At 45.9% G+C, this 13,834-nt stretch overlaps 1 protein-coding gene and 1 non-coding gene across 2 annotated transcripts in view; one reads left to right on the top strand and one right to left on the bottom strand.

The window, feature by feature from the left end:
- Positions 1 to 4,997: 4,997 nt before the first annotated feature.
- Positions 4,998 to 5,069, bottom strand: Trnac-gca (transfer RNA cysteine (anticodon GCA)). The gene has a single exon. It is a non-coding gene; the product is annotated as a tRNA-Cys (tRNA).
- A 677-nt stretch (positions 5,070 to 5,746) lies between these two features.
- The window catches only part of LOC143294733 (annexin B9-like), a 49,546-nt gene continuing 41,458 nt past the window's right edge, over positions 5,747 to 13,834 (top strand). Inside the window, exon 1 of the mRNA XM_076606180.1 lies at positions 5,747 to 5,828. Within this exon, the coding sequence (XP_076462295.1) occupies positions 5,823 to 5,828 (6 nt within the window). The 5' untranslated portion in view covers positions 5,747 to 5,822. The remainder of the gene's footprint in view (positions 5,829 to 13,834) is intronic.

The following is a 13,834-nucleotide window of genomic DNA, read 5'->3' on the forward strand; positions in this document are numbered from 1 at the left end:
CTTTTTCTGCCTTCCCAGTCCATCCCCCCCCCTCCTTCCACCCACCTTTTTCTGCCTTCCCAGTCCATCCCCCCCACCTCCTCACCCACCTTTTTCTGCCTTCCCAGTCCACCCCCCCCCCCCTCCTTCCACCCCCCTTTTTCTGCCTTCCCAGTCCATCACCCCACTCCTTCCACCCACCTTTTTCTGCCTTCCCAGTCCACCCCCCCCTCCTTCCACCCCCCTTTTTCTGCCTTCCCAGTCCATCCCCCCCCCTCCTTCCACCCACCTTTTTCTGCCTTCCCAGTCCACCACCCCCCTCCTCACCCACCTTTTTCTGCCTTCCCAGTCCATCCCCCCCCCTCCTTCCACCCCCCTTTTTCTGCCTTCCCAGTCCATCCCCCCCCCCTCCTTCCACCCCCCTTTTTCTGCCTTCCCAGTCCATCCCCCCCCCTCCTTCCACCCACCTTTTTCTGCCTTCCCAGTCCATCCCCCCCCCCTCCTTCCACCCACCTTTTTCTGCCTTCCCAGTCCACCGCCCCCCTCCTTCCACCCACCTTTTTCTGCCTTCCCAGTCCATCCCCCCCCCCTCCTCACCCACCTTTTTCTGCCTTCCCAGTCCACCCCCCCCCTCCTTCCACCCCCCTTTTTCTGCCTTCCCAGTCCATCACCCCCCTCCTTCCACCCACCTTTTTCTGCCTTCCCAGTCCACCCCCCCCCCATCCACCTTTTACTGTCTTCCCAATCCATCCCCTCCCCCCCCCCCCCCCCCCCCACACACACACACCTTTTTTCGACCAGGCCTTGACACTTTTTCATTCAGTTGTCCTGATTTTATACCTTGTAGGCAACAGAAACAGTTCAGAAATCATTGCCAGACAGGATTATAAATAAGTCAGTGTCAGAGATGGAAGCAGCAAGTCATTAAATTGTGAAGTGAAGTGTGTACGTATCGTACCGAGTTTTGCCTGGGGTGGGAAGGAACGGGATGGAGGGTGGGTGAGAGAGGGAAGGGTGGAGTGGGTGGAGTTAGTGATTCAATTAGAGTGTGGGTGGTAGGTATGTGTTAGGTGGGTGAAATAGGGACACACTCACACACACACACTCGCACACACGCGCGCGCACACACACACACACACACACTCACTCACTCACTCAACAGGTAATTTAAAACTCGGATACATCATCGTGCACAAACGTGCAAGATCAAACACCCACGTTTAGAAAACACAAACGTGTTTGTCGTAAAGTGTACATTGAGGTTGGGGGAAAACGCCAACAAAGGCATTCTGAAGCACAAAGAACAAAAACAAAGCGGCGTGCACACATGGGGAAAACGCTTGAAACAAAATCTTGCACGCGCGCCGTGTGTGTGTGCGTGTGCGTGTGCCTGTGAAAGATTTTTAGGATATTTGTGGAGAATGTGGATTTCAATTTTTCAGCAAAAGGGAGCAAACCAATGAAGTGACGAGAAGCAGTGAGGGATTTTTTCAATAGCCTCCCTTTACGGACACTTCAAATGGAACTTCCTCGTATTTGGATTTTCCTAAACACACACACACACACACACACACACACGAAAGAACTTATGGAAGAAGAGACAGAATGGAAAGAAAAACAGAGAGAGAGAGGGGGGGGGAGGGAGAGGCTGGGGAGAGAGAGAGAGGGGGGGAGGGAGAGAGAGAGAGAGGGAGAGAGAGAGAGGGGGGGAGAGAGAGAGGAGAGGGAGAGAGAGAGAGAGAGAGATAGGGTGGAGGGAGAGAGAGGAGAAAAGACGAGACAAATTTCTTTATTTTCAGGGGTAGCAGGCAAGCACCGGAGTGCTTTTTCACATCCAGTCCCGCCATCAACAGGGTCTACACAACGCAATACTAAAAGGCATAAACATGGTGGCAATCACACACACACACACACACACACACACACACACACACACACACACACACATACTGACAAACATACATACAGCAATAGTGGGGGATTATGTTCTTTACCAAGGGAAGCACGCCTCAAACATGTCAGAAACATTTTGTCGCAGGTGGACGAGAGAGACAGGCAAACACACAGACAGCGAGATTCTACACAGTAGGTTTACCACACACAGAGAGAGACAGAGAGAGAGAGAGAGAGAGAGAGAGAGAGAGAGAAGGAGAGAGAGAGAGAGAGAGAGAGAGAGAGATAATGCCAAAAGAAATCCCGTGACTTTGACCACACCCCCGCCCCTGTCCTATATGATTGTTTAGATGTCATTATGACAAGCCTTTGTCATCTAGCATTGTGCCTCAGTTTTAAGCAGCTTTTGCAAAGCCTCTTTAAAAAAAAAAAAAAGAGAAAAAAAGTTCAACATTGATCGAAACAGTTTGAAGCACTACTTTCATAATCTACGCTTCTAATCTACTTTTCTTGCCAAAGGTGTCAGGGCATATTGTTTTGAGGCATTTGCTGCAACATTTGGAATCCCATAACCTTCTAGAGCCGTTTCAGTCAGCCTACTGTAAGTGCCATAGCACCGAAACCACCTTGCTTCGAGTGGTTAACTCACTCAGTACGGCCAGTCCTCTCTTCTCCTCTACACAGACCCCTCGGATGTCCAGTGGGTGTCTAAATGACCCAACCTTTAGCTTCCGTCGTCAGAACTGTGGTATTCTTTGTCAACATTCACCTTTTCAGTATAAGAGCGTTCCGCTTGTAATATTTTGATGATGGTAATTGGGATGAAACGCTGTTAACGTCGTCTCTTTCGCCGTTCGTATGGAGAGAGTTAATGGCCTGCTTCAGACTTATGACACTGGTCGTGTGTCTGTTTTGTCACTGCTCGACCTGTCGGCAGCGTTTGACACCATAGACCATGGGTTCTTTTTTACACGGTTGTGTACCACTTTTGGCTGCTGTGGATCGGTCCTGGATTGGTTCACATCATACTTAACTTGCCGCACCCTGTCTGTTCTTGTTGGTCATGAATCCACTCCATCTGTGTTGAAGTATGGGGTGCCACAAGGTTCAGTCATGGGTCCAGTTTCTTTTTACTATGTACACACGGCCTCTCAGCACTCTGTCATGGGTCAGGTCACTCATACTATTTCTTTGCAGACGATTCCAAACTCTACTGTTTCCCCAGATTTTTCAACTCTTGCCTGTAGTTTGAAAAACTGCATTGATGGTGTGGCCGAATGGACGAGTGAGAACAGGCTGAAGATGAATGAAGAAAAAACTGAACTAATTGTCACTGGCACCAAATCAAAGATAAATCAAGTCACCTCTATCTATATGTCTATCTCTGCTGCGACATACCTTTCTCCCAGTCTGTGAGAAACATTGGCACCTGCATTGATGAAACACTGTCTATGAACGGATGCACATGTTAAACACTTGCGCTGCACTCTGTTCTGTCAGCATTGAAGGTTTGGCAAAATTCGCTCTTTCCCGGCTTTCCACTGCTGCTTCCAACAAACTTGCTGTTTCTGTAATACGATCTAGATCAGCCGACTTCAACTGTCTTCTCGCTGGTGTCTCTGATAACAAACTAAATAAACTTCAACGCATTCAGAATCATGCAGCCCGACTTGTACTCCGAAAACCCGGGCATTGAAAGTGCAACATCACTACTCAGAACACTTCACTGGCTTCCTGTTAAAGCACGAATTCAATGCAAAGTAGCCAGTTGTCTGTGCTTTCAGTCTCTGTCACAACAACGCGCCACCGTATCTTTGAAACATCATATTAAATGAACAGACTATAAATAAATAAACGAACGACAGACACCATCTGAACAATCCTTCTGAGTCGCTGTGCTCAGTTGACACCTCTCTGCTGACAGCTCCTCGAGCTTCTCCCTTGAGGCCTTTGGCAAAAAATCTTTCTCTGTCTTTGTTTCCACAGTCTGGATCTCCTTGCCTCTGCTGTCCCTCAGAAAACCCCAGTGTTTTCCAACTTTTAAAAAGAATTATGGACTCGCCTGTTTCACCTTCACCCAGCATGACGAATGGCTGTTTGTGCATGGTGTGTTGTGGGGAGGGTGCAGGGTGTGACTGTTTTTCACTAGTAAATTTTGCACTTTGAAATGTAGACTGGTATTGACAAATAGTAAAGAGTGGTAACTCTCTCCATTCACAATGTACACAACTTCAAGTCAGTGCTGCCCACGCCACCGACCCAGCCATCACACAGGCAAACAAAAAGCACACTGGAACAAACCCAGACACTTCCTCAAAAAGGAAGCGCCGGGCCTGTCCTTATACCGATCATTTGACATGTGCACACAGCAGTTTTAGTTGTGTACCTTGTGAATGGAGAGAGTTACCACTCTTTACTATTTGTTAATCATTTAATCTCCTGGCCTCATTATTTGTTAATTTCCAGTAGACTGGTATTGTATTGTGATGTGTGTCACTCGTTTTAAGAGTTGGAAGTGAATTTTCGGTATTGTGATGTGGTCAGTTTTTGTCAGTGTATTGGTATCGGGAATAGTTTTATATATTGTAACACTGAGTGACAGATATCCCATATTGAATTAATTTAGGCTTTTTCATGTGATATTGTTTATGTGTGTGTGTGTTTGTGTGTGTGCGTTTCATTACAGTGCTTAACTGCATGTTTAAACGTCAGTATTCACATTGTATAGCGCAACTGCCGAGCATGTTTTACATGGAAAAGCGCTTAAAAGATGATGTGCAGGATTGCAGGACTCAGTTCTGACCATAACGTAGGAATACAGCCCGAATCCTTGTATTGTTGTCGTTTCTTGTTTATTTATTTTATCATTTTATTACAATTATTTTCTATTAAAGTAGCAATTCGGCGTACCTATGAAAATGACTGAACCAGACATAAAAAAAAAAAATCAAGTTATGCCGCGCAGTCTTCTCAGTTTGAAAATAGCCTCAATATTGGTGATAGGTGACATTTTCAAATGAACATTTATATTCAGGGCGACGGCAGGGGTAGAGACAATGAAAAGAAGGGACAAAAAAAAAAAAATAAAAAAAAATAAAATAAAAAGAAAGAAAGAAAAAGATCAAAGGGGACACCCGGGATCGAACCGGGGACCTCTCGATCTGCAGTCGAATGCTCTACCACTGAGCTATATCCCCTGCCACACACAGCGTGCCAGCAAACCTTAAGACATCAAGCACGCACTCGGCACATTGCCGGTGAAATATCCATACTCATCATAATTATCGCGTTGCCTTGAAGTTCTAAACATTCTCTGTATGATTTCAGACATAGCTTCAGACTGGTCACCACAAATGCCGACACTGAACAACAGCTGCATACTTGCGGAAGGTTGCCAACACACACGTGCTCAAACACGTCGACCGAACAGAGGCCGCTTTCGCCTCGATCGATTCAATACTTCGACCAAAAATTGACAAAATGCGGGAAACTGTATACAAAAGTGAAGAACTTGTGTGTGATACGGACATTTCCTTTCCAAAATATCTGAAAGGACAATCACCACAAATACCAAAAAGTGTGACAAGGTGACTGACAACACGAGAAGCCGTCGAGTGTGTCCGTTTCGCGCCTCGACCCCGAAAAGTGTGCAGTGTGCTTGTGAGGCCCTGTGTGGGATTATCTCGAATCAGATTTAAGCATCGGCACTTGTTTCTACAAAACTCAAAATGAAGAAAATATGAAAAACATCAAAATACTATTTAGCGTATGTGTGTGTTATAGACTCTCTCTCTCTCTCTCTCTCTCTCTCGTTCAGCTTATCCTCTATCCTTGACAGAGCCTCGTCTACTGTTGATTGGCTGAAGGTTTCGTCACATGACAGACGGTCTGCCATCCGCAAACTTGTCAGTCTGCCTTCTGCTTGGCACGAGAAGAGACAAACATCCAAAATGCCGGTGAGTAAAAAATTTGCATTTACCTTTTCATTCATCCGGTGTGAATATCGAATACTTGGGGGGTTGCATTGGTTATAAAATTGCCCCATATTCTGGTACTTTATCGATATTTGTCGACCGTGAATTTGAGGAAGGACAGAAGAGGGTTTTTTTCGTGAGATAGTCTGCGTCAGTGTGGGTGTGTCACTTTACACACGGTGTGAGATACAAGTCTTGTTTATTGAATGAAGACATTTTCGCAGCGGTGTGTACGTGTCCGCGTACCTGACACCCGGAGCTTTGCCCGTGACGCGGTTTTTGGTTGTTTATGCTCGTTGGTTTGTTTATATGTTTGAAGTTGTTTATTTTCTTATAGGGGGTTATTGTATTTATGTAGTAACGGGAGGACAACGAAATATGATTATTATTCTATTATTTATTCACTGTTGAAAAACATAACGGAATTGCGAGTGATCTCAACCTTCATGCACGCGTTTCCAAGCGGCGTGGGTGCGGCGCACCCAAAAAATGTCTCAGTGTGTGTGTGTGTGTGTGTGTGTGTGTGTGTGTGTGTGTGTGACACAGTGTCTGTGCCGTCAGTGTGTGTGATTAATAACCCTGTGTGTGTGTGTGTGTGTGTGTGTGTGTGTGTGCCGATATTTTCTCAGTCCCCTCCACCAGACCTTGAGTGGTGGCCTGGACGTTAGTCATTCGGATGAGACGATAAACCGAGCACTTAGCGCACGTAAAAGAACCCACAGCAACAAAAGGGTTGTTCCTGGCAAATTTCTGTAGAAAAATCTACTTTAGTAGGTAAAAGAAATAAAACTGCACGCTGGAAAAAATACAAAAACAAAAACAAAAAAATGGGTGGCGCTGTAGTGTAGCGACGGACGCGCTCTCCCTTGGGAGAGCAGCCCGAATTTCACTCAAAGATATCTGTTGTGATAAAAAAGAGAAGTGAATTACAATACAATAAGAACACAGTGCACGTGCGCGCGCGCGCGCGTGTGTGTGTGTGTGTGTGTGTGTGTGTGTGTGTGTAGTAGTAGTAGTAGTAGAACTGAATGGTAGTAGTGTACACGCGTTCGTGTCAGTGTGTGTTTCAGTGTGTATGTGTGCGCGCGCACGTGCCGGTTTGCTTGATCAGAACACCGCTGTTGACCTCTAGCGTGGATAGACTTTCCCACTTGAACACTGCATGTGTCAAATGAAATAAAATTTGATTGTGGCCATCTCAGTACAGTAGTCTGCATGTACTCCCTTTTAACAAAATCAAGTTACTGCATTCCTACCATGACACAGATACTTGTTACATCACTCTCTACCCCACCCCACGTCAAGTGAAGTTCACCTGAGTGAACAAACGTGGGGCCAGTAGGATAGAGACAGGAGTGGTCCTGTGATGACAGCATTCTTCGCTGTCCGACGTGATATATTGTACCATGTCAAACTGATGCAAAAGGAACTCCTACTGACTGTTAGTGTGTGTGTGTGTGTGTGTGTGTGTCACGGTGTGTGTGTGTGTGTGTGTATGTGTGTGTCACGGTGTGTGTGTGTGTGTGTGTGTGTGTGTGTGAGAGAGAGAGAGAGAGAGAGAGAGAGAGAGAGAGAGAGAAGGAAGGAGTAGGTAGCTTCGTGTTGCAGAGCAACACATCAATCCTTTTTTGCGAAGTCTCCGAACTCTGGGCACTTTATTTTAGTCAGTTCTATTTATTTCTGTATTTCTATATGTGCGTTATTCACCTGTGCAGATATCCGTCAATCTGTGCGGTATTCACACGCACAAGCGTACGTACGCGGCACACGTACACACGTACTCTCACACTGACATACACACACCGGCACGCACACCGCATACACACACACAGACAGACACACACACACGCACACGCACACACACACACACACACACACACACACACACACACACACACACTGGCTGTGAGTGAATCGACCATCTCTGTACACTGGCCGGGAAGTAAAGGGAAAATTAACGATTTTGGGACCGAACAGACCGTGAAGACCGTTTCTGCTGACCTTGTGGAAATCCGGCCCTGCATCTCTGCTGTCTGTGGCCTGTCTGTCTACCTGCCTGCCTTTCTCTCTCAGTCTGTCTGTCTGTCTGTCTGTCAGCGTGTCTGTCTGTGTCTGTCCCTCTCTCTCTCTCTGTCCCTCTCTCTGTCTGTCTCCCACTCACCTCGCGCCCTCCCTTTGTCTCTGCCAGTGTGTATGCGCAGTATGTGCCGGTGTGCATGTACATGTGTGCGCACGCGCGCTCGTGTGTGTGTGTGAGTATGAGTGTGTGTGGTTGATGCCGGTGTGTGTGTGTGTGTGTGTGTGTGTGTGTGTGTGTGTGTGTGTGTGTGTGTGTGTTCGTCAGTGCGGGTGATGACCTTGCATAACGTGCGTGTTTAAACTTGACACCATGCCAACGTCTCGACGAGGAATGTGACTTCCTTCCTGTGGTGTGTGTGTGTGTGGTGTGTGTGTGTGTGTGTGTGTGTGTGTGTGTGTGTGTGTGTGGAGGGCTGGGGGTGTGCAGGGAAGGCGTGAGAAAGGTGGGAAGGGGAGTGGGTTGTAGTGACGATGGTGTGTGGGTGTGTGAGGGAGGGGCTGGGTGGATGGGGGCGTGAGTGGGACTGAGAGACCAACACGGCTCGGGGTCACACACACACACACACACACACACACCACACACACACACATAATTACATGCACACAAACACAGACACACACACACACACACACACACACACACACACACACACACACACACACACACACACTGATGAAACTCAAAAGTATACAAAGACTTACCAACTGTAATCACCAAAACACACTCGCTTACACCTCGCTCCCCCACCTCCACACCCTCTCCCGCACCCACCCACCACCCACACAGACGAAACTCGAAAGTAAACTCCGACTTACCTGAAGTAATCACCTGTCTGTGGTAAGGGAACCAGTCTGTAATTTCAGAAGGCCAGTGCTTTCAGCTCCCATGGGAAACCATGTCCAGACGATAGGCTAACTCCAGCACCTGCACTGCTGTGAATACAGCCACCTGATCCTGCCATTGCCAGGGCAAAATGCACCCAGACAGTTTTTATATATATTTTTTTAATGAAAATAACAACTAAAGAAAAAGAATACGGAGATGGCGGTGGGTGAGGGGGTGAGGGGGGGGGGGTAGTAGTTATCGTTAGTTATATATAGTCATACATCAGTCGTTATCTATTGTTTATTATACATACATAGAGAAAAGGCGCATACAGGTTTACATTATTATTGTTATTTGTCATATTTCACTATTTGTTGGTGAACACAGTAATATCATTGACATGCATTTTGTTCTCTTGTTTGGAGAAATAGAAGGCACCATGGCCAACTCGGCTGGGCGTTTAACATCAGATCCACAATGTTCACCATTGATCCAGAGTTTGATGCCCCGTTTCGGCATGATGTGTCCTTAACAAAAGGCACTCTACTCCAACTTCCCTCACCCCACCTTGGTGTTGTTAATGGTACCTGACTTCACCTTGGTGTTAATGGTGCCTGACTTCACCTTGGTGTTGTTAATGGTACCTGACTTCACCTTGGTGTTAATGGTACCTGACTTCACCTTGGTGTTAATGCTACCTGACTTCACCTTGGTGTTGATGGTACCTGACTTCACCTTGGTGTTAATGGTACCTGACTTCACCTTGGTGGTGTTAATGGTACCTGACTTCACCTTGGTGTTAATGGTACCTGACTTCACCTTGGTGTTGTTAATGGTACCTGACTTCACCTTGGTGTTAATGGTACCTGACTTCACCTTGGTGTTAATGGTACCTGACTTCACCTTGGTGTTGTTAATGGTACCTGACTTCACCTTGGTGGTGTTAATGGTACCTGACTTCACCTTGGTGTTAATGCTACCTGACTTCACCTTGGTGTTAATGGTACCTGACTTCACCTTGGTGTTGTTAATGGTACCTGACTTCACCTTGGTGGTGTTAATGGTACCTGACTTCACCCTGGTGTTGTTAATGGTACCTGACTTCACCTTGGTGTTAATGGTACCTGACTTCACCCTGGTGTTAATGGTACCTGACTTCACCTTGGTGTTGTTAATGGTACCTGACTTCACCTTGGTGTTGTTAATGGTACCTGACTTCACCTTGGTGTTGTTAATGCTACCTGACTTCACCTTGGTGTTAATGATACCTGACTTCACCTTGGTGTTGTTAATGGTACCTGACTTCACCTTGGTGTTAATGGTACCTGACGTCACCTTGGTGTTGTTAATGGTACCTGACTTCACCTTGGTGTTAATGGTACCTGACTTCACCTTGGTGTTAATGGTACCTGACTTCACCTTGGTGTTAATGGTACCTGACTTCACCTTGGTGTTGTTAATGGTACCTGACTTCACCTTGGTGTTAATGGTACCTGACGTCACCTTGGTGTTGTTAATGGTACCTGACTTCACCTTGGTGTTGTTAATGCTACCTGACTTCACCTTGGTGTTGTTAATGGTACCTGACTTCACTTTGGTGTTGTTAATGGTACCTGACTTCACCTTGGTGTTGTTAATGGTACCTGACTTCACTTTGGTGTTGTTAATGGTACCTGACTTCACCTTGGTGTTGTTAATGGTACCTGACTTCACCTTGGTGTTGTTAATGGTACCTGACTTCACCCTGGTGTTAATGGTACCTGACTTCACCTTGGTGTTGTTAATGGTACCTGACTTCACCCTGGTGTTAATGGTACCTGAATTCACCTTGGTGTTAATGGTACCTGACTTCACCTTGGTGTTGATGGTACCTGAATTCACCTTGTTGTTAATGCTACCTGACTTTGGTGTTGTTAATGGTACCTGACTTCACCTTGGTGTTAATTGTACCTGACTTCACCTTGGTGTTGTTAATGGTACCTGACTTCACCTTGGTGTTGTTAATGGTACCTGACTTCACCTTGGTGTTAATGGTACCTGACTTCACCTTGGTGTTGATGGTACCTGACTTCACCTTGGTGTTAATGGTACCTGAATTCACCTTGGTGTTGATGGTACCTGACGTCACCTTGGTGTTAATGCTACCTGACTTCACCTTGGTGTTAATGCTACCTGACTTCACCTTGGTGTTAATGGTACCTGACTTCACCTTGGTGGTGTTAATGGTACCTGACTTCACCTTGGTGTTGATGGTACCTGACGTCACCTTGGTGTTAATGGTACCTGAATTCACCTTGTTGTTAATGGTACCTGACTTCACCTTGGTGTTAATGGTACCTGACTTCACCTTGGTGTTGATGGTACCTGACTTCACCTTGGTGTTGTTAATGGTACCTGACTTCACCTTGGTGTTAATGGTACCTGACTTCACCTTGGTGTTGTTAATGCTACCTGACTTCACCTTGGTGTTAATGGTACCTGACTTCACCTTGGTGTTGTTAATGCTACCTGACTTCACCTTGGTGTTGTTAATGCTACCTGACTTCACCTTGGTGTTAATGCTACCTGACTTCATCTTGGTGTTGATGGTACCTGACTTCACCTTGGTGTTAATGCTACCTGACTTCACCTTGGTGTTGATGGTACCTGACTTCACCTTGGTGTTAATGGTACCTGACTTCACCTTGGTGTTGTTAATGGTACCTGACTTCACCTTGGTGTTGTTAATGCTACCTGACTTCACCTTGGTGTTAATGGTACCTGACTTCACCTTGGTGTTGATGGTACCTGACTTCACCTTGGTGTTGTTAATGCTACCTGACTTCACCTTGGTGTTAATGGTACCTGACTTCACCTTGGTGTTGTTAATGCTACCTGACTTCACCTTGGTGTTGTTAATGCTACCTGACTTCACCTTGGTGTTAATGGTACCTGACTTCACCTTGGTGTTAATGCTACCTGACTTCACTTTGGTGTTGTTAATGGTACCTGACTTCACCTTGGTGTTAATGCTACCTGACTTCACCTTGATGTTAATGGTACCTGACTTCACCTTGGTGTTAATGGTACCTGACTTCACCCTGGTGTTGTTAATGGTACCTGACTTCACCTTGGTGTTAATGGTACCTGACTTCACCTTGGTGTTGTTAATGCTACCTGACTTCACCTTGGTGTTAATGGTACCTGACTTCACCTTGGTGTTAATGGTACCTGACTTCACCTTGGTGTTGTTAATGCTACCTGACTTCACCTTGGTGTTGTTAATGGTACCTGATTTCACTTTGGCGTTGTTAATGGTACCTGACTTCACCTTGGCGTTGTTAATGGTACCTGACTTCACCTTGGTGTTGATGGTACCTGACTTCACCTTGGCGTTGTTAATGGTACCTGACTTCACCTTGGTGTTGTTAATGGTACCTGACTTCACCTTGGTGTTAATGGTACCTGACTTCACCTTGGTGTTGTTAATGGTACCTGACTTCACCTTGGTGGTGTTAATGGTACCTGACTTCACCTTGGTGTTAATGGTACCTGACTTCACCTTGGTGTTAATGGTACCTGACTTCACCTTGGTGTTAATGGTACCTGACTTCACCTTGGTGTTGTTAATGGTACCTGACTTCACCTTGGTGTTAATGGTACCTGACTTCACCTTGGTGTTGTTAATGGTACCTGACTTCACCTTGGTGTTAATGGTACCTGACTTCACCTTGGTGTTAATGGTACTTGACTTCACCTTGGTGTTAATGCTACCTGATTTCACCTTGGTGTTAATGGTACCTGACTTCACCTTGGTGTTAATGGTACCTGACTTCACCTTGGTGTTAATGCTACCTGACTTCACCTTGGTGTTAATGCTACCTGACTTCACCTTGGTGTTAATGGTACCTGACTTCACCTTGGTGTTGTTAATGGTACCTGACTTCACCTTGGTGTTAATGGTACCTGACTTCACCTTGGTGTTGTTAATGGTACCTGACTTCACCTTGGTGTTGTTAATGCTACCTGACTTCACCTTGGTGTTAATGGTACCTGACTTCACCTTGGTGTTGATGGTACCTGACTTCACCTTGGTGTTGTTAATGCTACCTGACTTCACCTTGGTGTTAATGGTACCTGACTTCACCTTGGTGTTGTTAATGCTACCTGACTTCACCTTGGTGTTGTTAATGCTACCTGACTTCACCTTGGTGTTAATGGTACCTGACTTCACCTTGGTGTTAATGCTACCTGACTTCACTTTGGTGTTGTTAATGGTACCTGACTTCACCTTGGTGTTAATGCTACCTGACTTCACCTTGATGTTAATGGTACCTGACTTCACCTTGGTGTTAATGGTACCTGACTTCACCCTGGTGTTGTTAATGGTACCTGACTTCACCTTGGTGTTAATGGTACCTGACTTCACCTTGGTGTTGTTAATGCTACCTGACTTCACCTTGGTGTTAATGGTACCTGACTTCACCTTGGTGTTAATGGTACCTGACTTCACCTTGGTGTTGTTAATGCTACCTGACTTCACCTTGGTGTTGTTAATGGTACCTGATTTCACTTTGGCGTTGTTAATGGTACCTGACTTCACCTTGGCGTTGTTAATGGTACCTGACTTCACCTTGGTGTTGATGGTACCTGACTTCACCTTGGCGTTGTTAATGGTACCTGACTTCACCTTGGTGTTGTTAATGGTACCTGACTTCACCTTGGTGTTAATGGTACCTGACTTCACCTTGGTGTTGTTAATGGTACCTGACTTCACCTTGGTGGTGTTAATGGTACCTGACTTCACCTTGGTGTTAATGGTACCTGACTTCACCTTGGTGTTAATGGTACCTGACTTCACCTTGGTGTTAATGGTACCTGACTTCACCTTGGTGTTGTTAATGGTACCTGACTTCACCTTGGTGTTAATGGTACCTGACTTCACCTTGGTGTTGTTAATGGTACCTGACTTCACCTTGGTGTTAATGGTACCTGACTTCACCTTGGTGTTAATGGTACTTGACTTCACCTTGGTGTTAATGCTACCTGATTTCACCTTGGTGTTAATGGTACCTGACTTCACCTTGGTGTTAATGGTACCTGA

Source organism: Babylonia areolata, chromosome 20 (genome assembly GCF_041734735.1).
Source record: "Babylonia areolata isolate BAREFJ2019XMU chromosome 20, ASM4173473v1, whole genome shotgun sequence".
In the NCBI taxonomy this organism is placed as follows: domain Eukaryota; kingdom Metazoa; phylum Mollusca; class Gastropoda; order Neogastropoda; family Buccinidae; genus Babylonia; species Babylonia areolata.